Source organism: Mirounga angustirostris, unplaced genomic scaffold (assembly GCF_029215605.1).
Source record: "Mirounga angustirostris isolate CCGP_5_RB_7025 unplaced genomic scaffold, mMirAng1.0.hap1 SCAF_5, whole genome shotgun sequence".
Classification (NCBI taxonomy): domain Eukaryota; kingdom Metazoa; phylum Chordata; class Mammalia; order Carnivora; family Phocidae; genus Mirounga; species Mirounga angustirostris.
In genome coordinates this window covers 176,023,210-176,050,808 of record NW_026991713.1, presented here as the reverse complement: position 1 = coordinate 176,050,808, position 27,599 = coordinate 176,023,210, and the positions used below count along the sequence as shown (strand labels likewise).

Genomic DNA, 27,599 nt, shown 5'->3' with positions numbered 1-27,599 from the left:
GGCGTACAGACAGACAAGCCCAGGGTGGCGTCCCAACGGGGGGCCACGGGGGGACAGCCATAACTCACCCCTCAACATGGTGCAGGGCTGGGGACAGCCCGGATCCGATCCGGTGGGAAGCCCCCAGGGCGACTGCCGCCGGCAACAACGTGGGAGAGGATGCGTTCACTCTCCGCCCGCGGGTCCACCGGGGGGCCACCGCGCCACGCCCGCCCGCCCGCACCTGCTACTCCGTGGCCGGAAACGCCTGGACCACCGGCCGGAAGTCCCTCAGCGTGGAGGCTCCCGGGAATTGTAGTTCCGTCCAGTCCAGGGGCGTCTTGGCTGTGTCTGGAGGTCTCCGAGAGCGGTCTGCGCACTTCCGGACCCCAGGCTGGACTCGCGGTGGTCGGCAGCGCGGACCTGGCCGGTTCTGTGGCCCCCGCGGCATCTAGGACTGGCAATGCCCTCCGCCCGAGCGGTAGAGAGGGCACGTGTGGCACAGCCGCGGCTGCGGAGCTGGCGGACTCTGGGAGGGGTGCTGTGCTCGGGGGGTCCGGTGGGCGGCTCCGTCTGACGTCTGCTGGGGAGGGTCGGGGTTCCTGTCTGGTTTGGGGCGGGAGCCGTGGGCAGGCTGGTCTCACTGCTTTTCTGTCGTCCTGCAGCCGAGCCTCGTCGGAGCCCACGGTCCGCAGGGGGCTTAGCGCGCTGGACCAGTGACAGCCTTGGCCCCGGTGAGCTGGGGGCCAGCTCTCCCCCGAATGGTCACCCCTCTTTCCCGACGGTGGATTTGTTTCCGTCCCTTGACCCGGAGCTTCTCTCCCCATCCAGGTCCCTGAACTCCCCTGGCGCGGCGCGGCCTCCTGGGGCCGAGGAGGGACTGCTGAGGAAGAGCCCCCCCTCCCGTCCGACCCTCCGTCACTCCTTCGGACCCCACATCGCAGCCAAGCCAACGGTAGGCTCTGAGCTATGAGGGCAAGGAAGGAAGAATGTGAAACGATTGGTATTTCATGGATCTGCGGTGTCGGGCTTCATCCGACAAACATTTGTGGAGTGTCTGGGTCAGGCACGGGGGAAGCACCGGGTCCCATCCTTGGCTAGAGCCCTATGGAGGTGTCGGTCCCGTGAGCAGATAAGGGCCACCAAGGTGCGGGTGCTCTGATAGTTATCCCTACTGGATGAACGCACACCCAGGCGGGAGGGCAGCTTCTGCTGGGGGAGGCGTGACTGAATATCAGACTTGAAATAAGGTCTCCATAGGTGAGGGAGGGGCAAAAGGGTTAGGGGTAGACAACAGCCTATGCAAAGGTAAGAGGCATGAAACGTGTGGGTACTGCTGGATTTTGCGCCATGGCAGAGCCTGGATGGGGGGTGTGGTGAGGCTGGAGGTGGTTTCGGGGAGCATATCAAGCTGGGCTGGGGGGTATCGACTGGGTCCCATTAGCGCCTGAAGTGTTTTAGGCAAGGCAGTGGTGTGGTGGAATTTGTCTTTGGTGTGAATATTACCAGCAGTGAGTAGAGTTGATGGGGACTGAGCTAAGGTCTTGGGGAAGGTATCTCAGGTTTGTGAAGCCATTCCCGCGCTGGCAAGGGTGAGAGAAGGTGGGGCTGTGGGAGTGCATCCGTTTGCAGACTGTCAGAAGAAGGCAGGAGGTGGACACCGTTCAGTGTAGATGGTTCTTTCCCCACACTCTGCGAGGAGAGAGGGAGCCACAGTGAGTGAGGGTGCCCAGTGATGCAGAGATGGGGATGGATCTGTCTTTCTTTGAGGCTTTCAAGATACAGGACAAGCTTGAGCTGGGTGGGGAGGGGGTGAAGCAAAACCGGGACTCTAGTTTTAAGTCTTGATAAGGCTTATCAGTTGTTTCCAGTTTGACTTGGATTTGGGTCTTCTTGAAGGAGGTTTTCTTCTATTACAACCATAATTCTTTCTTAGTGTGTTCAACTAGTGACATTAGAAAAGATCTCCAAGGTACAGCAGACTGAAAAAAGAAGGAAACTTTTTGCAGTCACCATTTAGACTGAACAGATGTTAAAAGTTTGTTTGCTTCGGATTTTCTAAAGAACTAAAACCTTATGAATACCACTGGAGCTCTTTTAATATCTCCCCCCCACCCCCACCCCGTTCCATTTCCCTTCCTCTCTGGGTAACAACTGAGATTGCTTTATTCTTACATGTTATTTACTTACTAGATTGAATGTGGTCATAAACAATATATTGTTTTGTGTGTTCATTACCTTTGCCTGTATTTCTTTGGCTTTTTAAAATTTATTTTTAGTATTTTTTTCATATGTTCCAGATCCAAATCCATTTATGGCTTATGCACATGGCAAAAATCTTGAATAGATTTTGATTGGGCCTGGTATTTCCTTGATGGTTAGATTTCTGAGTACCGATCCATTTTAATTAATGTTTAGTGGTGGTGGTTGTTTGTTTTCAGTTTTCTGTTGCTTTGTCAATTTTAGGACTTGATATTTTTCTAGGAAATTGTCCAGTTTAATTTCAGATTTATGGCATTACATTGTCTATAGTGATCTTGTAACTTAAAAACATCTCTGTGTATCTGAAATTGTCTTTTTTCATGTTTAAAAATTGCATCTTTGCCTTCTGTTGCTTTCTTGATCAGTGGTGCCTGAACTTATTTTATTAGTTTTAAGTACAAACCAGTTATGTTACTAGTTTTAATCTTTTCAAAGAATTGATTGCAATTTTTTATTTGGGCACAACTTCGTACATAAAGAAGAGTCACAATGGTAGAATAGTACAGAGAATTCCTGAACACCTTTCATCTAAATTTCTCCAGTATGAACATTTTACCACATCTGTGTAGGGAGCTTCAGGGATTTCAGGGCCGAATAAAAAAAAAGATATGGTCATATGACCAGGAGCACACACAAGCTTTATTTAAGCATGCACGTTAGGGAGAGGTCCCTCGCAGCGTGAGACCATCCAGAGTTTGGGGCTCAGGGGCTGCTTCCCGGAAGGGAGGAGGACAAGGATACCCCTGGGTTTCTCTGGGTCACAGGCGCTTGGGGTCTCTGTGGCCACATGGTGTATTTTTATCTATGGCTTCCAGACGCTGGCTACTGTTGCATGGGGTAGGTAGGCAAAGCAGGCAGGTCTAAATGACTAAAAAACCTGTTTATATTTGGGCTTATCTTTGACATGACTGCATGTGTTAATAGTGGAGTTTGGTGCTGCTGGTCTTTTGAGCTGCTGGCCTCAGCCTGCTAGGGTTCCACAGAGGCCATCATTGGCTCCTTCATATACAACTTGCTTTCTCCCTCTTTTCCTCTCCCCTCCATACATATGCGTGTGGGTACGTACTTCGTGTGCATTTCCCAAAAACAGGGCCATTCTGTCACACAGCCACAGGATAATGATCAAAACCAGGAAATTAGCTTTGATACAGTTGTGCTCTCCATGGATCTTACTCACATTTCACCCGTTGTCTAAGGAAGACCCTTTCTAGTTTGAGGAGATCTCAGATCATGCATTGCTTTTTTCCCCCATGTCCTTTGTCGTCTTTCCTCTGGAACAACTCCCCAATCTTTCATTGTCTTCAATAGAATAGCAATTTTGAGGAGTCTAGGCCAGTTATTTTGTGAAATGTTCCTCAATGGAGGTTTGTCGAATGTCTCACCATGATTAGATTCAGGTAATACATTGGTGTTACGATTTTTTTTAACCTGTTCTATTATTTTTTTTTATTTCCTCTTTAAAAAATCTCTGCTCATACTGGTCTCTTTTACGTCTTTTGGGTTTACTCTTTTCTGTACTAGCCTCCTGCGATGAATGTCGTTAATTTTCCATTTTTATCTAACGAGTGTCTTAGGGCTGTAATTTTTTTTAAAAAGTATTTTAGGGCTGTATTTTTTTTTTTAAAGTGTGTGTTTGTAACTATGACACAGATTTGATATGTAATATTTTTGCAGTCATTGTTATAAATAATTCTGCATTCTTATAATTTTCTAGCTGTATTGCTTTTTGGTTTAGAGAGTGGCAAGTGGCATCTGTGCAATTTGTTGAGGTTTATTCTTAGCTTTTTGGGGTCAGTTTTTATAACTATCCCAGATGTTCTTAAAAAGAATGTACATTCTCTGATTAGCAAGTACATTCTACTGTCCGATCCCATACGTCGAGCTTTTAAATTGTTATTCAAATGTTGTATACTCTTACTATTTATTTTTTTGTATCTGGAATCTTCATTTCTAAAAACATGTGCTAGAATCTTTTCACTGTGATAGAGGATTTGTCGGTTCCCCCCGCGTGTTTCACGTGCGTTTGAGCCACATATGCATCCTGTCCGTGTACTGGTGCGCGTAGACCCAGGATCGAGTTGGCTTCTGCCCCTTGCTTTGTCTCTGCAATGGGGAGTTCTTTCTTGCTTTTTGTATGTCTCGTATTTTTTTTTTTCTTTTTTAAATGAATGCCGGGCATTGTGTGTGGGAGTAGAGACGTCTGCTCCCCTGTCGCTGTGCGCGGGGCTGGGACGCAGGAGGTTGGTTGCTGCAAGACTGGTCAGGAGTAGACAGGCCTGGCATTTGCTGTTGCTCTGGTTCCTACTCTCAGGCCCCGGCTGCTGGCCTCACGTTCCGCTGGCATTGCTCTGTGCTTCGGTGGGCTGGTCACTGTTCCCCGCTGGCTGGTCACTGTTCCCCGCTGTGACTTTCTCCACGCACTGGTGCTCCTGCTTCTTCCTCAGGGCTGCCTGGGCTGGTGGTGGAGGGCCCTGCGTGTCTGAGTCATGGGGCTGGGGCCTCCCGCTGTGGCCTAGGACACATGCCTGCCCCCTCACATGGGAGAGGGTTTTTTTCCCCCTTTCCCTGTCAGGAGCCGTAGGTCTTACCCATGCTCTGAGCAACAGCTTTTATTGCCCTTTCCTTTGGCAGTGTAAGGCTTTGTTCCTCAGGAGAGAAGTTTCTGGAAGGATGGGGCTTCCCCGGGTTTCCCACAATGGCAACCACTCTGCTCCTCCAGACCTTCGCTACCCAGGGAGTCTCTCTGTGGTCTCCCGCCCAGCCCTAAACCTTCTCCTGAGCCCCCAGTGGAGGGCTGTATCCCAGATTACCACAAATCCAGTGCTTTAAAGCGACACCCACGGTACCTCGCAGCTCTGCACAGTCCAGGGGGACATGAGCTGGGGCTCCACTCAGGTCTCCCAAGGCCAGAATCAAAGTGTGGGACAGTGGGTCTCTTTCGCGGGGGGCTCGCAGTAAAAGCTGTTCTAGGCTCATGGGGGTCAGCAGACGTCTGTGTCCGACGGTTTGAGGCCCCAGGCTCCTGATTCCTGGCTTGCTGTCAGCTGAGGTTTCTCTCAGCTCTGCACGTGGGTTGGTGTGGGCTCCTTCTTGTGTTTCCACTCTCTCCGCCCCTGGTTGGAGGTTAATGTCCCGCTCATGTTCTCACGTGAGTCTCACCATACCATCCATTTATTTGCAGGTGTTCTTAGTGTCTTGGCAAAGTCTTAGAACCAGCCTGGGACAAGGTGGCTCGGCCTGCATATTCCAGCTCCTTTCTACCCCCAGACCGCCTGGAAGCAGGAGCTGAGCCTCCAGCCCATGGTAAGTTCTCAGCAGGAGAGCAGAGCTTTGCCAGTCCTCAAGCCCCAGGCACCCTACCGATAGGATAATAGGATAATTCTCGGAAAGGTGACCCGGGAGCAGCAATCTACTTTGGAAGCAGGGCACCCTCTCTGAGCTCCCCCTCGTAGCTTAGGGCTGAAGCTGGAGGTCCACGCAGTACGGGGCAGCCCCCAGAAAAGCGTCCTAAAACAGCCGAGGACCCACTTGCTGACTGAATTTGGGGGATGCCACCGTATCAGGGGATCATCTAGGATTTGGTTTAGGGGACGGTTTGCTAGGAGGAGAGGGGATCCCCTGCTTTAGGATGAGAAACAGGAATGAGGGAAGGGATCCCCATGACTCTCGGAGGATGGCCCCCCGCCCCGATCTCTCTCTACTCAGGTGCATTCACTGTCCCTCTATCCCGGCACCCCCCACCCCTGCCCCCACTGCCCCGCACACCACGGCTTGTGAGACTAGACCCTCCTCGTGTAGTCAAGGCACAGAAGTTGCTTTCTTAACCTAAGAGTATTTCATTTTTCCTTCTCATATTAAAGACGAAAGAAAATGCGCGTGAGAGAGGTGTTCAGAGCCACCCAGCTTACTAGAGGCCAAGCCAGCACTAGCACCCAGGGCTCCCGTCCGCCAGGCGGGGGCTTCCTCCCGTGCGCCTCAGGTCATCGCTAAAACCCGTCCCTTCCCACCTTCCACCCCTTCAGACCCTCCCACGGATTTCCTCTCCTCCAGGGGAAGGACTCTGATAGGCGGTCATGAAGAGAAAACCCAGTAAGATGATATATGTATATTTTTATGAAATATTGAAGAGTGAGCACATGTTGATTGTCTAAAAAAAAATTAGAAAATGACACTGTGTCAGAGCAAACAGATCCTACCATGCGGAGGTCACCGTTGTTAACAGTTTGTGTGTTTTGTATGGAATTTTTTTCTTTATATGTTTTTACAAAAACCCACTCCACGTGCTGAAATTGGATGTACACAAACAGGAACAGGGTAGAGTGTCCCCTCTGCCCATGGTTTTGGACCCACGCTGTTGGGGCTGCCTTCCTGTCCTCATTTCCCCGGGGTGCCATGACAGAGTACTGCAGACTGGGGCGGCTTGAAGTGCAGAGATGTGATCTTTCTCAGCTCAGGTGCGGGCGGGGCCGGTTCCTTCTGAGGCCATGTTGGGGCACCTCCTCCGGGCCTCTCCCCTGCTTCTGGGGGCTTGCCGGCAGTCCTTGGCATTCCTGCCTTCATCTTGCTTGACGTTCTCCCTGTGCCCCAGTTTCCCCTTTTTACAAGCACACCAGTCACACTGGGTCAGGGCCCCCTCCACGATCATCTGCAAAGACATTACTTCTGAGTTAGGCCACATTCTGAGACACTGAGGGCTAGGATCCCTGACCTATCTTCTTGGGGAGACAGAGTTCAACCCAGAACACGTCCCTGCCAGGATGAGCTCTCCGGTAACCCAAAGCAGTTCAGTCCCGTGAAGTTGGGATGAAGACCAGTCTCTCCTCGGCTGGTTGCCGTTGGTCTAGTGAACAGCTCACGCTCCCGTCCACTTTCGAGCTTCTCCTTCTCCCCGCTGCAGGGCTGCAGGTCTTCATCCCCAGATGGAGGGCGGGTGATCTCTTCTGTCTCTGCTCCTCCTTCACCCCTCCTTCTCCTCGTCGGACAGCTTCTTTCTCCATCAGGGGCAGGGCGGGAGGAGGGCAAAGTAGCGCAGACGCCTCCTTGCTTGGTGCTTTTGGTAGTTTGACCTGCCTAGCTGGCCGCCCTCCGTCACGCTGGAGGCCACCTGGTGGCCTTTCGGGGTGCAGAGCCTGTGACATGGGCAGGGGCTCTCTGGCAGACCTCGGTGCCCGCGCCCAGCTCCTGGTTCAGTGATCCCGCTTCTCCGTGTCCTTGCTGTAGAGTTCATGCCCACTTACCTTCCCGCCCTCCACGTGCCGCCGGGAACTCGCGCATCCTGGTTCCAGCACACGCAGGCTGTGCAGGGGGCTCCCGTTCCTGCCCCCTCTCCTCACCTGGCCACCATGGTGGCCTTTGCCGGCCTCTAACTTCTGAGGTCCTCGGCTGCTGGGGCTCCCGCGTGCACACAGCTTTCCCTGGAGCACCCGCGCCCCGTCTGCTGAACCCCCGCGTGCCCGAGAATTTCTGCAGCTGGGCACACAGCCAGCCTGCGGGGGGCGAGGTTATCCCCCCAACTTTTTGCAGGCTCCCTCTGGTTCTCTTGTAACCACCCCTCTTGGCATGGGAGGGAAGCAGAACCCCACATACACCTTCAGTAGACACCTCTCCTTCTGCCGTTCCCTCTCCAAAGGGAGGCGTCTGTTAGGTTGGGTCTAGCAGCTCCCCCGGAGAATTTGGGGTGTTTGGGAATTTAGCTAGAACTCCAGGCACCTAGGAACATCCCATCCATCTACCTGATACCCATCTGTGAATCATGTGCTTATGGATTACGTATCCTCCTTTTTTTCCTTTTCCCCACTTACTGGTATGGCCAGAAGAGATTTCCATGTCCGATAATTTCTTGTGTGGTAGTTTAAATTGATTCATAGCATGGCATGCTTTAATTGTATCAAAATTGATTAACTAATCTCTTATTTTTAAGCACTTAGGTAGTCTCCAATTAAAAACAAAAACACCCTCAGAATTCTTTATGGAGTTACTGTAATTCTAGAGTTTTAGTGTCTCTGCAGACTTCTTGGACCCAACTCCCGTGTGTCTCTGTCCTGAGTAGGAACATACCTAAGACCAACCTCGTGTGTGTTCAGGAGAGAGATAGGTGTGGGGTCCAGTTGATGCTTCCAGCCACAGTAAATTTGCTCCTGAACCTTCGTGTTCCTGTTCCTGGCAAAATGAGGAAAGGAGGAGGAGGGCTCAGGAGAAGCCATCAGATCTTGTCCCATATTTGGTAAGTGGCAGAGCCAGACCGGGCCTGCTTCCCGGGCAGAGGTCAGCACAGATCAGCCAGGGTGGCTGTTACTAACAGTGACTGTGGACAGACCACAGCCCCGGGAGGAGGAGCACAGAGAACCCGGCCGGCCCCCGATGGGCCGCAGGGCCCCGCCTTGTCGCCCCCCGCCTGCCGTGGCCGAACTCCATTTAACGGACTCTGACTTAAGGAACCCATTTCTATATTTTCCTGGGAGTCGTCCTCAATGTCTGCCGGGGGCAGGACTGGTGACAAGCTTTGGGTTAGAAGCTCAGTAGACAACAGATGTTTAAAAAATAACATTTATATACGAAGTGCCTGTTTGTCATAGAAAAAGTTAGGAAATTCATCTAAGGACAAAGAGTATTTTAGAAAATGGTCGTGACCCAACTGCCCAGAGCTAACTGCTACTAGCTTTTTGTCTTACATCACTTCAGAGATTGTTCTGCGTGAGTGTGTGTGCGTGCATCTGTGTGTGTGGGATCAAATCGTTTTCACCCACCTTTTTTCAGTGATGAGTATGTTATCACTAAAATAGTTTTCCATGATTTTATTTTCATTAGCTGCGTAACGGTTCGTTTCCCTTTGGAGGTCGTGTGTTTATTTAACTCATCCTCCTTCATTGGATATTTAGTTATTTTCTGTTTTATTTCAGAGTTTTAACAAAATGTAATAAATATCTTGGCGGCTAACTCTTTGCCTAAACTCATGACTGTTTCTTCAGAATAAATTTCTATTAAATTTCTGGGGAATGAGGGGAGGGTTTAGTAAATTGCACACTGATGAGTGAGACACAGATACGTATGTGGATTAAGTAGAAAAGAAAAATCCAGATTGAACCCTCACACGGTTGGGTCCCCATCACACGCCAAGGCGAGGTCGTTGTGTGATGGCGGGGTCCTTGGGGGAAGCCTGTCCTCCCCCTGTGCCTGGAGGCGGGGGTGGTGGCAGATGATTCAGAGGCTGGGGGCGAGCTTGGTCTCTCACGTCCTCTCCTCTCCCCACCCCGTCTCTGCTTCCACAGGTGTCTGCTTTTCCCGGCCCATCAGAGAAGGACCATGTGCCAGGTGAGTACGGCACTTCTTTTATTTATTTTTTTAGATATATTTATTTGATAGAGAGCACGAGCAGGAGGAGGGGCAGAGGGAGAGGGAGAGGGAGAAACAAACTCCCTGCTGAGTGGGGAGCCCCACGTGGGGCTCGATCTCACGACCCCCGAGATCACGACCTGAGCCGAAATCAAGAGTCAGATACTGAACCGACTGCGCCCCCCAGGCGCCCCGTGGCATTTCTTTGTACTGCACTCTGCTTTACCAGGGGGTTTCGGGGATGCTTCTAAGAATGCATCCAGTAAAAACAATGCACACAGGACCCAGGAGCACTGAAGACGGGAAGTGAGTAGAAGGAGGAGGCCATGCGAAGGGCCGGGCGGGTGTAGTTAGGAGCTGCTCTGTAAACTTGGGTCTGACATTGCCGGCCCTTTCCAAAGACAGGTTCCATCCAATGTATGACTGGTGTTGTCTGGTTGGGACTAGCATGTCCACTTCTCAGAGGAAATAAAGCTGGTTTTGGTATTGAGTTTACGTGACGGGACTTGGCATGTGAGGTTCGCAGGCGGGGTCCTCAGTAATGACAATGCCGCGGCAGACGCACCGGCAAATCTCCTGTGACTTTTCTTTCCATATAAACAGTGCGTCTTACATCAGTGCGGAAATCTGTGATCGCGGTTGCTTAAGGAATCAGAGTCCGCGGTTCTATGTAAACAGCCTTGTGATGTCAGACTGACCTAGAGGAAACACTGCGTTGTGCAGAGGAAGGAACGAGTAGCATGTTCTGCCAGTTCTTTTTCATAGTAGTGTTTTGACACAGATGGAGAGCGAACAGCTCAGTTTCAGTCTTTGGCATCTGCCCTTGGCCCCCTTTCTTACGGGGCCACTGTGATCTTCAGATTTCAGTGATGTCGTCTGCTCCCAGCCTGTCTTCATTCTCAAACTAGTTGTGACGGGCCCCTCTCTTTACCCCGGGCCCAGGAACTCATGAACGGGAAGTGTGCCGGCCAGAATCCACATTTCAAGAGCCAGAAACCCAGCTAGAACTAGTTGAGGGTGAACCCCAAATCTAGGCAGTACCCAGACCGTGGGAGGAGCAGGTATGCCGCTGGGACTCAGAAACAGCCCGGAGTCTTTCTAGTCCCTTGCCTCTGCGTCCGTAACTTCCTTCTCTCATACTGACGTCATCCATGTGGCCAGAAGTAGGCGTGGCCCACAACCCCACACTTACGAGTCCTGCCAGAGATAGGGACCAAGTCCCCTCTCGTAGAGCCCGTTTGCACGGTCTTTGGGAGAGATTCAGATTAGCCCAGCTTAGTGCACGTCTAGGGCGGAGAGGCAGGGTCTGGGCTTGGGGTGCTGGAGGGAGCCTGCTTGCCGAGGAGGAAGCCGAGGCCTCATGGATAGATGTTACAGCTGTTCACTCCAGGAAGAAAAATGTTCTCAGGATCTTGGTTTCTGGCTTGGAGACCTATCTTAATGAGAGTGTCTGTGCCTAAAAAAGCCGGGACCATCTGGGCATAGGGCCAGTATGAGAGGGTTGGAAACGAGGTGGCAGCTCCACGGCCTTCCCAGAGGAGAGAGCTGCCTGCATCTCTAGGCTGTCGGACCCGTACTCGGGCTGGAGGTTTCATCTGTGCCTTTTGGGGAAGCCGTTATTGTGCAGGAAACTAAGCCTCACTGTGACCTGCTCCTCAGGGCTACCCGCAGCAGAAACGCTGGCAATAAAAGTTACAAAGCTCCACCTGTTGAGCGCTTATGTGCCGGTCTCTGCGTTTTCCATACGTTATTTCACGAATGAACCTGTGAGATAGGTATTCTTAGCCCCTCCTCCTGCTTTACAGATGGACAGACAGAGGCTGGAGATACTAAGCAAGTTGCCTGGAATCTCACGTCTATCAGGCGATGGAGTTGGGATGTGAATGTGGACAGACAGGCAGGCCTAGAAGTGCCTGTTCAGTCACCCTGAGTGATTGAACTGCACTGTACTTTTATCTGCCCTACACATAGCCCCAGCAGAGGAACCCAGCAGTGCTCTGCCGTCGAATATGGCAGCCGGCAGCCCCAGGTGGATACTGAGCACCTGAAGAGTGGCTAGTGGTGCAGGGGACCTGAGTTTTTCATTTCCACTTAAATTTTATTATTATTTTTTAAAGATTTATTTATCCGAGAGAGTGGAAGAGAGAAACCCAAGCAGACTCCACGCTGAGTGTGGAGCATGGAGCCCGACATGGGACTTGAATCCATGACCCTGAGATGAGACCTGAGCTGAAACCTAAGAGTTGGACGCTCAACTGTGTTGACTGTGCCACCCAGGCGCCCCTCCACTTAAAGTTTAAAACGGAATCAGAGTAAAATACTTCCCCATCAAAGACAAGTTTATTGTTTTTATAGGACATTTCATGAAAGTGAAATTGGAAATGTAGTGTCTGAATTGAGATGTACTGTAAAGTGGAAAACACCCACCAGGTTTCAAATATATGGTGTGAAAAAGAATGAAAAGTATATCAGTAATTTTAAAATAATTCTATATTGAAATGATAATACTCTGGATATATTAGACTAAAAGTTCTTATTAAAATTAATTCATTTCCTTTTTTACTTAAAAGGTGACTAGAAAATTCTGTTTTTTAAACCACTCTATTGAGGTATTATTGACATGCAAACGGGGCACAGCTGGATGAGTTTAGAGATAAGTGTACATCCATGAAACCATCACCACAGACTTGAATCCATCACCTGCAAAAGTTTCCTCCAGCCCCCTTTTTAAATGTATGTATTTTTTTCTTTTTGTGGCAGGAGCATTTAACATAAGATATGCCCTCTTAGCAAATTTCTAAGTATACAATGCAGGGTGGTTAACTATAGACACTATGCTGTACAGCAGATCTTCAGAACGTCCCCATCTTCCATAGCAAACATTGAACCCCTAACCAACACCTTCCCATTTCCCTGCCCCTCCCAGCCCCTGGTACCCACCATGCTACTCTCTAGTTCTAGGAGTTTGGCCATTTTAGAGTCCTCATAGAAGTGAGGCCATGCAGTATCTGTCCTCCTGTGTCTGATTTATTTCATTCAGCATAATGTCCTCCAGGTTCATCCGTGTTGTCCAAAATGAAGGGCTTTCCTTCTCTCTCGTGGCCAGTATTCCATAGTATGTATACACCACATCATCTGTTCATCCACTGATGGACACTTAGGTGGTTTCCATCTCTAAGTTACCGTGAATGCTGCCGCAAGGGCCATGAGAACACAGATACCTCTTTGAGACCCACATTCAGTAAGATCACATCATCTTCGAGCACAGGTACATTTACTTCTTCCTTCCTGATTTGGATGCCTTTTATTTCTCTCTCTTGCCGGATTGCTCTGGCTGGACTTCTAGTACCGTGTTGAATAGGAGAGGCAAGAACAGGCACCGTTGCCTTGTTCCAGATCTTAGAGGGAAAGCTTCCACCACAGAGTATGATGTTAGCTCTGGGCTTTTCATAAATGGCCTTTATCGTGTTGAGATAAGTTCTGTTTTTGCTAAGAGCTTTTAATCGTGAAAGGGTGTTGAGGTTTGCAAAATGCTTTTTATGCAGCTATTAAGCTGATTTTGTGATCTTTATCCTTTATTCTGTCAATGTGGTGTCTCACATGGATTTTCATATGTTGAACCATCCTTGCATCCCAGGGATAAATCCTACTTGGTCATGGTGTCTGATCCTTTTACTGTGCTGTTGAATTTGATGTGCTAATATATTGTTGAGGGGTTTTGCATCTATGTTTATCAGGGTTATTGGCCTATAGTCTTCTTTTGTGTGATGTCTTTAGTTTTGGTATCAGAGTGATGCTGGCCTCGTTGAGTGAATTTGGAAGTGTTCCCTCTTTTTCTGTTTTTTGGGAAGAATTTAAGAAGGATTGGTATTATTTAAATTTTTGGTAGAATTCACTCATGAAGGTCCTGGGCTTTTCTTTTTTTTTTTTTTTAAGATTTTATTTATTTAATTGACAGAGACAGAGATAGCAAGAGCAGGAACACAAGCCCTGGGAGTGGGAGAGGGAGAGCAGGCTCCCCGCTGAGGAGGGAACCCGATGTGGGACTCGATCCCAGGACCCTGGGATCATGACCCGAGCCGAAGGCAGACGCCCAACGACTGAGCCACCCAGGCGCCCCGGTCCTGGGCTTTTCTGTTAAGAGTTTTTTGGTTACTTCTTCATTCTTTTTATGTGTTACTGGTGTGCTCAGGCTTTCTTTTTTTTTTTTTTTTTTTTTTTGTGCTCAGGCTTTCTGTATCTTCTTGATTCAGTATTGGTGGTTGTATTTTTTTTTTTTAGAATTGTGTTTATTTTTTCTAGGTTGTCCAATTAGTTGGCATTGAATTGTATATCATAGTTCTTTTTTATTTCTGTGGCATCAACTGTAATGTCTGCTCTTTCACATCTGATTTTATTTATTCCAGTCTTCTTTTTTTTTCTCTTAGTCTAGCTAAGGGTTTGTCAATTTTATCATTTCAAAAAACCAACTCTTAGTTTTATTTTTTTCTATTATTTTTCTATTCTCTATTTCATTTATTTCTGCTCTAATCTTTATTATTTCCTTCTGCCAATTTGGGGCTTAGTTTGTTCTTTTTCTAGAGGTGCAAAGTTAGATTGTTTATTTGAGGTTTTTTTTCTTTTTTAATGTAGGTGTTCATTTCTACAAAATTCCCTCTTAGTACTGCTTTTGCTGTATCCCTTAAGTTTTGGTCTCTTGTGTTTTCATCTGTCTTAAGATAATATTTTATAATTTGCTTTTTGATTTCTACTGTGACCCGATGATGTCTAAGAATATATTAATTTCCAATATTTTTGAGTTTTCCCCTTTCTATTATTGATTTCTAGTTTCATTTCATTGTGATTAGAAAAGATACTTGGAATGACTTTAGTCTTCTTAAGTTTGTTAAGACTTGTTTTGTGACCTAGCTTATGATCCCTCCTGGAGAACATTCTGTGTGCTCTTGACAAGAGTGAGTATTCTGCTGCCTTTGGGTAGAAGGTTCCATAAATATCTTTTAAGACCATTTGGTCTGTCATGTTGCTCATTTCTGCTGTTTTCTTGTTGATGTTCTGTCTAGACAATCTATCCATTATTGAGAGTGGGCTATTTAAGTCTCTTATTAGTATTGTAATATTTTCTGTTTCTCCCTTGTGATTTGTCAATGTTTGCTTTATATGTTTATGGCCTTTGATGTTGGGTGCATATGTATTTAAAAATGTTATATCTTCCTGTTGAATGGACCCTTTCTTAACTATAAAAGGACTTTCTTTGTCTCTTGTGACAGTACTTGACTTAAAGGCTATTTTGTCTGATGCAAGTATAGCCAGACCAGCTCTCTTTCGATTACCTTTGCATGGCATGGAATGTCTTTCTTCACCCCTTCACTTTTACCCAATATGTGTCCTGAAGTCTAAAGTGAGTCTCTTGTGGATAGCATATAATTGGGTCTTGTTTTTTTTTACCCTTTCAGCCACTCTGTGTTTTAATTTCAGAGTTGAGTTTATTTACGTTTAAAGTAATTGCCAGGGCGCCTGGGTGGCTCAGTTGGTTAAGCTACTGCCTTCGGCTCAGGTCATGATCCTGGAGTCCCAGGATCGAGTCCCGCGTCGGGCTCCCTGCTCAGCGGGGAGTCTGCTTCTCCCTCTGACCCTCCTCCCTCTCGTGCTGTCTCTCATTTTCTCTCTCACAAATAAATAAAATCGTAAAAAAATAAAAAAATAAATAATTGCCAGTAGGTAAAGGCTTACTATTGCCACTTTGTTCATCGTTTTCTGTTCTGTAGTTTCTTTCTTCTGCTCTTCCTCTCTTGTCTTTATTGTGGTTTGAGGATTTCTTGTAGTGATATGTTTTGATTCTCTCCTCTTTATTTTTGTGTATCTATTATAGATTTTTTTGGTGTGGTTACCATGAGGCTTGCACTAAATATTTTATAGTTTTAGCCGTCTCTTTTAGCCTGATAACTTCAATCACATATGGCAACTCTACACTTTACTTCCTCACACATTCATACTTTGTTATTTAGGTCAGATTTTACTTTTATATTGTTTCCATTAATCTGATTATAGTTATTTTTACGTTTTTGCCTTTTAACTTCCATACTTGTGTTAAAAATGATTTACACACTGTTACAGTATTACTACATTCAATATAAATTAATTTGTTTTGGTCCTTAATTCATACAGAGAGAGAGAAGATGAAGGAGGAGGGGAAAGAGAGCCAAGCCCTATTCTGCATTTGTGGAATCCTTTCTCTGTTTTCCTCTTGTTGCTACCTTAATTTTGACCATATCTCATGTCATTGATTATAATTGTGTCCCAATTTTATTTACTTACTCTCCCAGTGATTCCCTACCTTTTTCTACATCTCATCATCTCTTGTAGCTCCCCTCCTTAAATACTGTGATGGGAGTCCCCATTGCCTTATAGGAGAAAAACCCTTTGTCTTGTGATCTGCACGCTCTCTCTATTCTCTCTCACTCTCTCACACACATACACACACATTATATTCTACATTGTCATTCCCAAGTATTTGCAATTCCTACCAGATTTTTTTCTGTGACTCCTTGCCTTTGCTCATGCCATGCCTCTTGATAGAAAATATCCTTCAGACATCAGGACATGCCGTTGATCTTTCACAATTCTGCTCAAAGGCAGCCTCCAGTGAAGCTTAACTTGACATCAGGACATTGAATTTGACTGCTGTCTTTGTGTCTGTTCTGTCCTTAATATACTTCCGTCATAGCCTCTGGTGTAATCATACCATATGGAAGTCTTATGTTTATCTCGCTCCACCAGACTCCAAATGCCTTTAGAGCAGGAATAATGTTGCACTCAGCTTTCAACCCCAAGCACCAGGTGGAATGCCATTAACCTACCAAATCTTCTATAGATGTTCATGCACTGAATGAATGAATGGATGAATAGAGATCCAGAAGTGAGATCTATTCTAATAATCTTTTTCTTCTCTTCCATAAAATGTAGTACAGAGTTAGGGGCATGCTAAGCTTCCTAAATCACTTAACATGGGGAAACCTGACATCGAAGGTGGTAAGATCCACCACCTCTACACCTTTGCCATGGTACTCTGTGCCGAACATTCCAGATTAATCAGGAACATGTTGTTCCAGGGGTCACTGTCATTCAGAGACGTGGCCGTGGGCTTCACCCGGAAGGAATGGCAGCAGCTGGACCCCGCACAGAGGATGCTGTACCGGGACGTGATGCTGGAGAACTACAGCCACCTGGTCTCAGTGGGTGAGGAGAGCTTCCCGTGTTTCCCGATTCTGTCTGAGCTCCTTTCTTTTCTGTTATGCAAAACCTCTCAAGGACTAAGCATGTTTGGCCTTGGGTTTCAGTTGTCAACAAGTCTGGCTCTCATCTCACCCAAATTATTTGTGAATTTATCTCCCAAGTGAGATACCCATTCTTCAGCCGAGATGTAAATGTTCGTTGAGCCACCCGAACCTTCTGCTTCCTTAGATGGCCCAAGTGGCTCGGCATAAATCCTCATAACCAGGGATATTTCTCATCAACAGGGTGTCAAGTTACCAAACCAGCTGTGATCTCCAGGTTGGAGCAAGGGCAAGAACCATGGATGGAGGAGGAAGAAATCCTCAGATGGAGCTTTCCAGGTGAGAAAGGAGCAGCTTGCAGCCGGGGGGACCCCGGGCGGCAGGGCGGGGGGGGGAGGCAGTGGACATCCAGTTGGTCACAGAGCAGAATTTCAGGTGGGTTTTTGTTTCAGGCCTTGGATCTTTGCACCCAGCTGTGGACGTTTGGCCTGAGACCTTGAGTTGCCCCAAATGACTCTTGCTACCTACACACATCACACATCACTACATGATCACTCTCCTTTCCCTGGGTTTTAGAGAAAGACCTATTTTTATTTATTCTTTTATTTGACTCGACTGTCCCCATCTGAGACCTTGCTTGTTCAGTTTTTCTCTAGAATCTTCAGTCTGATTTCTCCCATGGTTATGAAACAGACTTTCCCATGTTTTCAGGGATTTGTAGATTGCCCCTATTTTATTTTATTTTTTTTATTTATTTTTTTAAAGATTTTATTTATTTGACAGAGAGAGGGAACATAAGCAGGGGGAGTGGGAGAGGGAGAAGCAGGCTTCCTGCTGAGCAGGGAGCCCAATGCGGGGCTCGATCCTAGGATGCTGGGATCATGACCTGAGCCGAAGGCAGATGCTTAATGACTGAGCCACCCAGGCGCCCCTGCCCCTATTTTAAAATAACTTATTTTGTGCCCCTCATTTTTATTTTTGTTGTCTTGTCTTTTACTGTGAAATGCCTCAAAAACTTAATTTCTCCCTTTTATGTGACTTTAAATGCCTCTTCTTTCAAAACATGTAATATGGCCCCATTTGGCTTAATAGGTCAAAAATGAAACTCCTTTCTTAGGAATAAGAAGTATAATCCCAGTATAATCCCATGGGGAGAAGAGCATTTATCTTATTTGTCCTTATTCTGTGGGACACACATCGTGGACACTGACTAACTCCCTCTTCCTTCCAGGACCTTTTATCCTTCCAGGGTCATTTATTAAGCATTTGTTTCAGGGACGTTGTTACTAATCAGGGGTGCACACCAGAATCACTTGGAGAGCTTTAAAAACACCCCCTAGCTGGGTCCCAACCCAGAACACCCTGGTGTAGGCAGGGCGGAAGATCAATAGGCTTGATTTTGTCCCTTAGGAATTCAGCTATGGGACTCAAGGAACTTCAACATTTCTAAACCGAGGAGCTCCTTGGCTGCTTTGGTTGTGGGTGTGAGAGGTGAAACACAGGTATAGTTTGTGGTTTAAAATGTAAAAGAAGCTAAAAGCAAATGAGGATCCAAGCACGGGATGCCGAATCTGACATTTAAGAATCTCAGTGTGTTTACCACAGTGACGTGGACAGCAACATGCCCACTATCTTTCCAGTTTTTCTCTCACTCCCTTTTACTTGTGTGTCTTCACCTTCTTCTCATTTGACTGTGTCATACTCGTTAATAGCAAAGCTACTTATATTTATTGTCCATGTTTTATCCCTCTTTCTAGTATCCCATTTTTTCCTTTCAAATGCCAAGGGATGGGGCGCCTGGGTGGCTCAGTTGGTTGGGCATCCAACTCTTGATTTCAGCTTGGGTTGTGAGATCAAGCCCTGTGATGGGCTCCGTGCTCGGTGTGGAGTCTGCTTGGGATTCTCTCTCCCTCTGGCTCTCCCACTCATGCTTACTTGCTCTCTAAAATAAATAAGTAAATTAAAAAAAAAAAAAAAAAAGCTAAGGGACTAGGACGTATTTGTATTAGGCTTATGATTGTGATGATTGATTCTCAGCAATGAGGTCTGAAACCACAAAGTTAATCTTCCTCCTGAGTGTTTCTGAAATCATTTAGTTCTGTGACGTGATCCTGGAAAGATTAATAAGTTTGTGTCATTTTTTTTTTTCCCCTAGAAGAAATTTTGCAAGTTGACCGCCCAGTAGGTACACAACAGGAATACCAAGACAAACTTCTGAGGCACGTTGCATTCCTAGACAAGCAAGAACCAACCAAGAAAGGGCGCCACGAGTGTAAAACAATTGAAAAGACAGTCTGTCAGGACACAAACCTTGCTCCTTCAAAACAGCAAGTACATACATGTGACTCGTGTGGAATGAGTCTGCCGTGCAACGTGGATGTTAGCCCCAATGCCTACCTTGCGAGAAGGAGATTTGAGTGTGACGGACAGGGGAACTTGTTTCTCTACTCCAAGCTTGAAACCCCCCCTTCCGGAAAGCGGCTGCGTGAGTGTGACCGCTGCAGGAAAGCCCTCCACCAGAACCAGGCCCTGAGTGCCCACCGGGGAGCTGGTGGCGCTGAGAGAGCCCACAGGTGCCTGCAGTGTGGGAAAGGCTTCTCCTGCGAATCGGAACTCAGCACACACCTGGGGGTGCACGGCGGCAAGCAGGCCTCCGCGCACGGGGCACAGGGGCTCGGCTGCAGGGTTAGCCGGGGAGGTCACCCCAGAGAGAAACCCGGGGGAGATGGCCGCGGCAGGATGACGCCATCCCAGAAGACGAGCCTGTCGGTGCCCGCTGCAGCTCTTGCCGGAGGGAAGCCCTACAAGTGCTCCGAGTGCGAGAAGATGTTCTCCCACAAGTCCCGCCTCATCGAGCACCACCGGTCTCACACGGGGGAGAAGCCCTACGGCTGCAAAGAGTGTGGGAAGTCTTTCTCGCGCAAGTCGTGCCTCATCATCCACCACCGCATCCACACTGGGGAGAAGCCCTACGGCTGCGGTGAGTGTGGGAAAGCCTTCTTCCAGAAGTCGCACCTCATCCTGCACCAGAGGACTCACACGGGCGAGAAGCCGTACAAGTGCAGCGAGTGTGGGAAAGCCTTCTCGCAGAACTCCTGCCTCATCATACACAAGCGAACTCACATGGGCAAGAAGCCCTACGAGTGCTCTGAGTGTGGGAAGACCTTCTCCCAGAAGGCCAACCTCATCCGCCACCACAGAATCCACACCCGGGAGAAGCTGTATGGGTAAAAGGAGAGCTGGGCTTCGGCCCGAGTCACGGCACATCCGCGAATGTCACACCTCTGGATGTTGTGAGTGTGGACAACCCTTCAGCAGGAAGTCCAGTGCCATGGGTGTGCAAGGGATGCATTCCGAGGTGAAATTTGACCAGTCTGGAGAATTAGGAAGAGCCTGTCTCTTAAAACCATGACAGGAGGCTAATGATGCTCTAGAGTGATCTATTTTTATAGGCTATGCCTCATTATAAAGTCTATCTGTCTGCATTAACTGTGGCTATGGAGCTTTGAAGTCTGTGAATAAATTAAATCTTTAAGACAACAGATCTAATAAACATCAGAGCAATCCCAGGGAGCTTATAGGGGTTATGTTCCTGAGGATGCTGCCTAGAAAGAATCTGATTTATTTTTAAGCCATGTTGGTAATTGAACATAAGTGTGAGCTTGTTAGGCATGCACACTGGAATATACAGAACGACCTCTATCAGGATGTCTCACGTGAAATTATGCCTTTTTGTCTCTGATGTACACTATACCCAGAACAATAAGAGCTTATTATTAAACCAGGACTCCAGACATCATACCAACATCCCATTCCATTTTTTGTTTACTTGCTGGATCTGAAAACCAGCGATTTCATGACATCTCCTGAGGATCTCTCCACCAACTGGCTCATAATTAGGTTTCATATTGTGTAAGGTTAGAACTCCCTTTTATGGCAGAATGGCGGACCACCTGAGGTGAAAGCCGTTCCACTGTAAACGACCAGAAATGGTGACCAGTAATAGATAACATTCTTTTAAATGCATAGTTCAGCTGGCAAGAAAACCAGTGGAGTCTCCAGGTGCCAGCGAGGTAAGCTGAACGGAGAGCCAGAGATGCAGTTGGAGGGCCGAAGCTGTAGCTGCCCGGTGGGTTTGACTAGGTTTACCCCGAAGCTTGGGTGTTCGAGACCAAAGGAGGACACGAGGCGAGGCCTTGGGGCACACAAGGCAGAGAGTGGGTACGGAAGTAACTTACAAATTCAGAAATTTCAGAGGTCTGTACGTACAGGGAAAGGGGGTGGACTAGCAAAAAATCTCACGCAGAAAGCTTGTCTGTCTCTCCTTTGGGCTCTGATGGGGAAAAATTCACCCCCAATAATTCATGAGCCCTAGCCAGCATCCCGTGTGAGTCAGAATTTGGAATTTCCCCTATTCCTGTCCCAGTTTTAAAACTAACCAGTCCGTATAGAAATTTTCCCTGTCTTTGAAACAAATGACAGAAGCAAACAAAATACATTTTGGAGGGAGACACCCTCAACCCACATTTGTCAGGCTTCTGACATACAAACCCAACATGACTTCATAATCCCAAACTACACAACACGAAGGACCAATCCACAGCGAGAGAGTCAACAGACACTTGAGCAAAATAACATCCAGGATTTTAGGGTCGTGGAAACACACAAAATTCTATAAAAATAACTACCTCTACAAATGATTAAAAGCAAAAACTTAAAACCACATGAAAGCAAGGCACAAAGCCAGATAACTGGTCTCTTTGGAAAGGGGAACACAGAGAAATATAGGCATTGCAACGTGAACATCAAAATGCTGAGCGTAAAGCCCAGCGGTAGGCGATACTCAGCTGCAGAGAAAATGAACAGAGTAGAGCAAAGCAGATTCCTAGGAGTCCGTCTACAGAGAAGCATCTAGATTAAAACGAGAAGAGCAAGCAGGAGTTCCTAAAAGGCAGACTAGAGGAAGACAAGTACATATTCAAAGAAAACCCTGCTCGGATTTGACAAGACGTGAGCTCACAGATGCAGGCAGCACAGCGTATGCCCAGATGGATAAACGGTAAATTCGCATCTTAGATACACACCTGTCGAGAGCTGGCTAAGCTGCTCCGCCCCCGCGTTGTCTGGCCGAGCGGTCTGTGGGGACCCGACCCTGACACTGGCCCCCCGATTGCAGCCGTGAAGCCGCCAGCAGATGTGGGGTCCCCACGTGGCTTCTCCCACATCTTGCGAGTTGCAGACTCCCCTGCTCGCCAGCGCCTGACGCTCCTTAGCCAAGACCCCCATGGCGCTTACCTAAACCTGCTTTTTTCTGGTTTGCATTGACCAGCATGGTCCTAGCCTACAGACCCTGATAAAGTCACGTGCCCCAGGTCCAGTCTCTTTCTGTCTGCTTTCTGCCTTGACATCCCGTGTGGCCCCTCCAGGCCTGCTGTGTACTCCTCCCCCCCGGGGCCCTGTGAATAATAAACGTCTCTGTTTCCATTTCTCCTGTGGCCTGCTGTCGAACCCGCTGACCACCTTAACAAGTGTTAGTTTAACGTCATAACGGCCATAGGAACAGGCGAGCTGTGCCATCTGGGGGCCCCATGCTCGCTGGCCTCGGCGGGTGCTGGCTTTGCTCTGTGGCTACTGATCATGCAGAGTGCTGCTCCTTTCCATCCCGAAGTGTGAGCTGGGAAAGAAGCAACCAGAGTCCTCCTGGACCTGGGAGGATGGCCACGGGGGCTGCTTTGAGATCCTGCGGGTCTGTCTTCCACCTGTTAACGCCCCGCGGAGGGCGAGTTCCCCCAGCAAGTGTTGGACTTCGAGCGAGCTTCCCCACTCCGAGCACCCGCCCGGCCGAGGCTCTGAGGACCTGCTGCATGGGGTAACGGCCGGGACAGGAGTGGTGACCCTGCCGGGCCCCACGTGCCCTTACAGGCCAGAGAGACTCCTTCCCTGCGAGCTGTGCTCACAGGTGGCCCTGGGACTCCCAGTCCCGCCTGGCGCCATAGGGGCCCTCGCGCTCAGGGGAGGCACAGCTCCCTGCAAAGGCAGATGCGGCGGGGCCCGCGCTCCCTCCGTTGCTGTACACCTTGTCCCTTGACCCCGTGGGATATTGCGGGTCCCACCCTTGGCACATGGTCGCACGGGATCTAGTAGCCTGATGTCAGTGGTCCAAGTGCCACCTACGAGGCCTGAGCAAGTTAGCAACCTCATTGCTAAAGTCAAAGCCCACAGACGTGGCCCTGGGCTGGTCAGCCTGCAGAGTGCCGACGCGTCAGCCCTGGGGGCCTGGGGGTCCGCCTGTCACTGTCACATTGCTGCAAGTCACTCCTATCCTGGGGAGGCCAACTGGGACACCCCGGAGAGGGAAGTGGCCACGGGGGGACATCCACTGCAGATCTTTCCCGTAAGAGTCTGTAGGGTCAGATGGGGGATGGTAGAGAATCTGACACTGGAGACTATCGTGTGTTTGAAAGCTGCTAAGAGTCAATCTTTGAAGTTCTCATCACAAGGGGGGCAATGTGGCAAATGTGAGATGACGTTAACTATACTTCCTGCGATCATTTTACAGTATGCGCATCTATAGAGTTGTGTTGTACACCTGAAATCCATGTCATGTTACGTGTCACTTATATCTCAATAAATAAATGAAAAAAGAACCCAAAACTCGAAACTTCATGCGTCTCAAGACTCGCCATGTTCTCAAAGCCTTTGTGCAACGGGGGTGGTTAGGAGGGCCGGCCGGCTCTGACCTGCTGCCCGCCCCCAGAGATGTGGCCAGGGGCCTGCCGTGCCTAACCGTTCACGGGGACCCAGGGACCCAGGGCTACTGCCGCAGATGCAGGTGCGCCTGCCCCCGCCTGAGATGAACCGGTGACAGCTCAGACCCCAAATCAACCACAGACACCCCTGCCTTCCCCCCAGGGAGGCCTGTGAGCTGGTCAAATGCAGATGGCTCCTCGGTTGTGGCTCCCACTCTAATGGGGTGCAGCCTGCGTCGCAGGATTGCTCGTGGAGTGCCCCTCCGGAGCCTAACCCCAGCTCCAGAGCCCAGCTGGAACAAAATCAGCCCCACGCACAACCACAGACGGCTGAGCACCGGGTGCCCCTTCAAAATACAAGACCATCTACCTGGTGGATTCGGGGAGGGGTGGCGCATCTAGGGCCTCCAGCCAGAACTTCTGTGCACATCGGGACATCCCGTTCACCTCCTAGCACCGGCCTGAGGGAGACACAGTAGGTGAGAAGGCAGGTGGCGTGGGCAGGCGGGCGGGTGGCTGGAAGGACGGAGACCCTGTCACGAGTCGTCTGAGGCAGCTGGTGACCCATTCTTGAAGCTGCGTGTGGCCTGCACATATTCCCTTCTTCCTGGGCTCCGAGGCAGCCCCTGTAGGTGGGCCATTTCCCCGCCAAGGGGCCAGGTGAGCAGGATCCACCTGCACTGATTCTGCCCCTCAGAATTCCGGTGTCTGAATGGGACTCTACGGGGCGGGGGGCTGTTTTTCGGAAGAGTTCCCTCCCACACAATCTGGGACTCGGGCCCTGGTACAATCAGGTCTGCTGAGTTTTCTGAATGCAGTTAGGATGCCAAGTTACAAGCCTGCAGCTTCTGAGGCTCCTTGCATTGATTGGTAAGTTGGGCCTAAGAATTTGCCAGCTGAGGTTGTCAGCCCGCTCTGACACTGAGAACAGACCCCAGAGGAGGACTCGGTCTGACAGATTCTTGCCCTTGGTGGGACTCCAGAGCTATGCTATGCCCTGGGCCTGTAGCCCATATGTGAACCCCCCAGAGAACCCAGGAGCTCGTCTATGGTTTGTTCCTCCCATCAAATTCTTATTAAGAACTACCAAGTTCACGGATCTGGAACTAGAAGAACAGGGTCTGAGGTCTGGCTTTAAAGAGCTCACCGTATAGTTGCATGGGGGGCGTGGGTAGGTGAGCGGAAAGCGAAGCAGATGCTGAAATTATGTTTTGGAGTCGCAGCCATTGTCATTGAGAGGAGGAAGGCGTTTTCGTAGGTGGAACGAGAGGAAGAGAGTACCAGGGAAATAAAGCAGCATAAGCAAGGGCATGGCAATCCCGATGGCCCGCCTTACTTGGCAACAGTTGAACCAGCTGTGGTTTATTTTAGGGACAGCGAAGTGCTCAGATCTAAGGCAAGCATCTGGATGAAGATTTGCACACACGGATACCCATGTCATTCCCAACCAGATCAGAATACGGAACTTCTCCAGTGCCCGCGCCCACACAGACCCTTCTCCTAGGTGACCCCTCTTATGGTATCAACCACCACAGATGAGCCTGTCGTTGCCCTTACGAGGAGGGAGGCATTCGGTGTCTCGCTTCTCATACTCAGTATTACGTCTGTGTCTGCGTCTGCCAACAGGAAGACCTCTCCTCCTCATTGCTGTGTATAGTTCCCGCACACGAATATGCCACAGGTTGTTGGTGTCTATTCTTTTTTTTTTTTTTTAAGAGAAAGAGAGTGGGGTGGGGGAAGGGCAGAGCAGGAGGGAGAGAATCTTAAGCAGACTCCACACCCAGTGTGCAGCCCGACGTGGGGGCTCGATCTCATGACCCTGAGACCGTGACCTGAGCCGAAATCAAGAGTGGGATGCTTAACCGAAGGAGTCACTGAGGTCCCCCCCTGCTTTTTTTAAAGCAGGCTCCACACCCAGTACGGAGCCCAATGTGGGGCTTGAACTCATGATCTCGGCATGAACTGAGCCGAGATCAAGTGTCGGACGCCCAACCAACGGAGCCACCCAGGCGCCCCATCTCTGTGTCTAGCCCATGTCCATGAACATTTGGCTCGTTTTCAGTTTTTGTCTGTTATCAATAACGCAGCCGTAAACTTCTTGTATAGGAGGACTCGTTTCTCTTCAGCAGATACCGTGTGGCCAGAGTTCAGCGCAGCTGTTCTCCACCAGGGCTGACCTTGCCCCTCAGGTGACGTTTGGCCATGTCAGGTGACAGTTTTGGTCATCCCAACTGCGGGGGAGCGGTGGTGTGTTACTGGCATCTACTGGGCAGAGACAAGGGCCGCGGAACATCCCACAGTGCATGGCCACCAACGAGAACTGTTCAGCTTGAAATGTCCACAGACGCCGAAGAACTAGGCTGAGGTCCGATTTTGGAGTCCTGGTACGCCGTACTCAGGTTTCTGTCCAGCCCGTCCCGGGGAGCCCCAGATGGCTCTGGATGGTGAGGTTCCCCTCAGTGAGGGCGATTTCAGGACAGACACCACCTGGCTCACACCGTTAGTTGGCGTCAGCCTGGGGGACGGTCCCTGCCATCCTGCCGCTGACCACCCGCTGCAGGGCGCGCTGCACATCCCGATTCCGCAGCGTGTAGATGGTGGGGTAGAGCAGCGGTGTGAGGCTGATGTAGATGAGCGAGACCAGCTTGTCCTCCTCGAGGGAGCGGCCACTCAGGGGCCTGGCGTACATGGCCGTGGCGCAGCCGTAGTGAAGCACAGCCACCGTGAGGTGCGACGCCATGGTGTTGAAGGCCTTGCGGCGGCCTGCACACCCCCCAGCGCCCAGGATGACCACCAGCACCCTGGTGTAGGACAGCAGGATCAGGGCCAGGGGCAGCACCAGCAGCAACAGGCAAGCTGCCAGCAGGACGCGCTCCTGCAGCTGGTGGTTCCCGCAGGCCAGCACCAACACCGCCGGGAGGTCACAGAAGACGTGGTTGACTGAGCCCCCCTGGCAGAAGGGCAGCTGGAAAATGGCCGTGGTGAGCCCCAAGGCCAGGATAGAGCCCCCAGCACAGCAGGAGGCGAGAAGGCACCAGCAGAGCCCCGTGGTCATGAGCTGGGGGTAGTGGAGGGGGCGGCAGATGGCCAGGTAGCGGTCCAGGGCCATAGCGGCCAGCAGCAGGCACTCGGAGCCTCCCAGCGCCACGAAGAGGCCCATCTGGGCAGCGCAGGTGGATCGGGCCACCGCCTGGCCCCCCGGCGGCAGCAGGAAGCCGGCGAGCATGCGCGGGGTCAGCACCAGCGTGTAGGCCACCTCCACAGTGGACAGTGCCCCCAGAAAGAAGTACATGGGAGTGTGCAGGGCGGGGTCCACGACAGCCAGGCCCAGGATGAGCAGGTTTCCAGCCAGCGTGGCCAGATAGAGTGGCAGGAGGAAGGCGAAAAGCAGCTGCTGCAGCCCCTGGGGCCACCCGGAGAACCCCAGGATCACGAACTCCTGCGGGGTGGTCCAGTTGGACTCGGGCCAGGGGCTCATGTCAGGACCTGTGGGAGGACAGGCGCACTGGCCAGAGAGGAAGGTCGCGGTGACACATCCCTCCCAGAAAACACACGGATGGTCCCCACACCCCTTCCACCGGAGACACCAGGCTTTCTCCCCAAGCCAGCGCTCTCTGCCCCTCGTTGCCCCCAGCCCAGTGTCCCCCAGGAATTCAGATGTCTAGAGCCACCCCCTGCTCTCCCTCTGGCCTCCATGCCCCATGCTCTTCCAGGCACCCAGGTGTCTCTGCACACCTGTCCACGCAGCCCCCGGGTTTGGCCAGCATTCTGAGCCCACAGCCCCTGCACCCGAGGGGCCAGCCTTCAGGGAGGAAGGTGGGGATGGACACCTGAGTGGACAGTGGCCTGAGGGGTCAGATTTCTGAAGGGATAGGCTCTTTCCCGAGCGGCTGGTTCTGGGGTATGGAGATGGTCGCTCCTGGGACAAAGCCCCGGGTGAGGGGCTGGAGCAGCACCGGAGTCTCCTGTCCGCAGAGGCCCGTCCTATCCCCTGCACTCACGC

At 50.0% G+C, this 27,599-nt stretch overlaps 2 protein-coding genes across 11 annotated transcripts; one reads left to right on the top strand and one right to left on the bottom strand.

Annotated features, from left to right (window-relative positions):
• Positions 1-323: 323 nt before the first annotated feature.
• LOC123844889 (zinc finger protein 300-like) lies at positions 324-23,492 on the top strand. Of its 10 annotated transcripts, none has more exons than XM_064593328.1 (10): positions 324-469; positions 645-713; positions 811-934; positions 5,423-5,544; positions 6,102-6,330; positions 8,239-8,464; positions 9,510-9,552; positions 16,683-16,809; positions 17,091-17,186; positions 19,003-23,492. In XM_064593328.1, the coding sequence occupies exons 5-10, from the start codon at positions 6,315-6,317 to the stop codon at positions 20,076-20,078; spliced, it is 1,584 nt and encodes a 527-aa protein (XP_064449398.1). In that variant the 5' UTR covers positions 324-469; positions 645-713; positions 811-934; positions 5,423-5,544; positions 6,102-6,314; the 3' UTR covers positions 20,079-23,492. The 10 variants fall into 10 exon arrangements, with proteins under 10 accessions (XP_064449398.1, XP_064449400.1, XP_064449401.1 ...); XM_064593330.1 differs by having other exon boundaries at positions 325-460; XM_064593329.1 differs by having other exon boundaries at positions 328-517.
• A 2,477-nt stretch (positions 23,493-25,969) lies between these two features.
• LOC123844890 (olfactory receptor 10AC1-like) lies at positions 25,970-27,074 on the bottom strand. Its single transcript, XM_045875868.3, has one exon. It carries the CDS (start codon positions 27,072-27,074, stop codon positions 26,097-26,099), a length of 978 nt encoding a protein of 325 aa, XP_045731824.1. The 3' UTR covers positions 25,970-26,096.
• Positions 27,075-27,599: the final 525 nt, after the last annotated feature.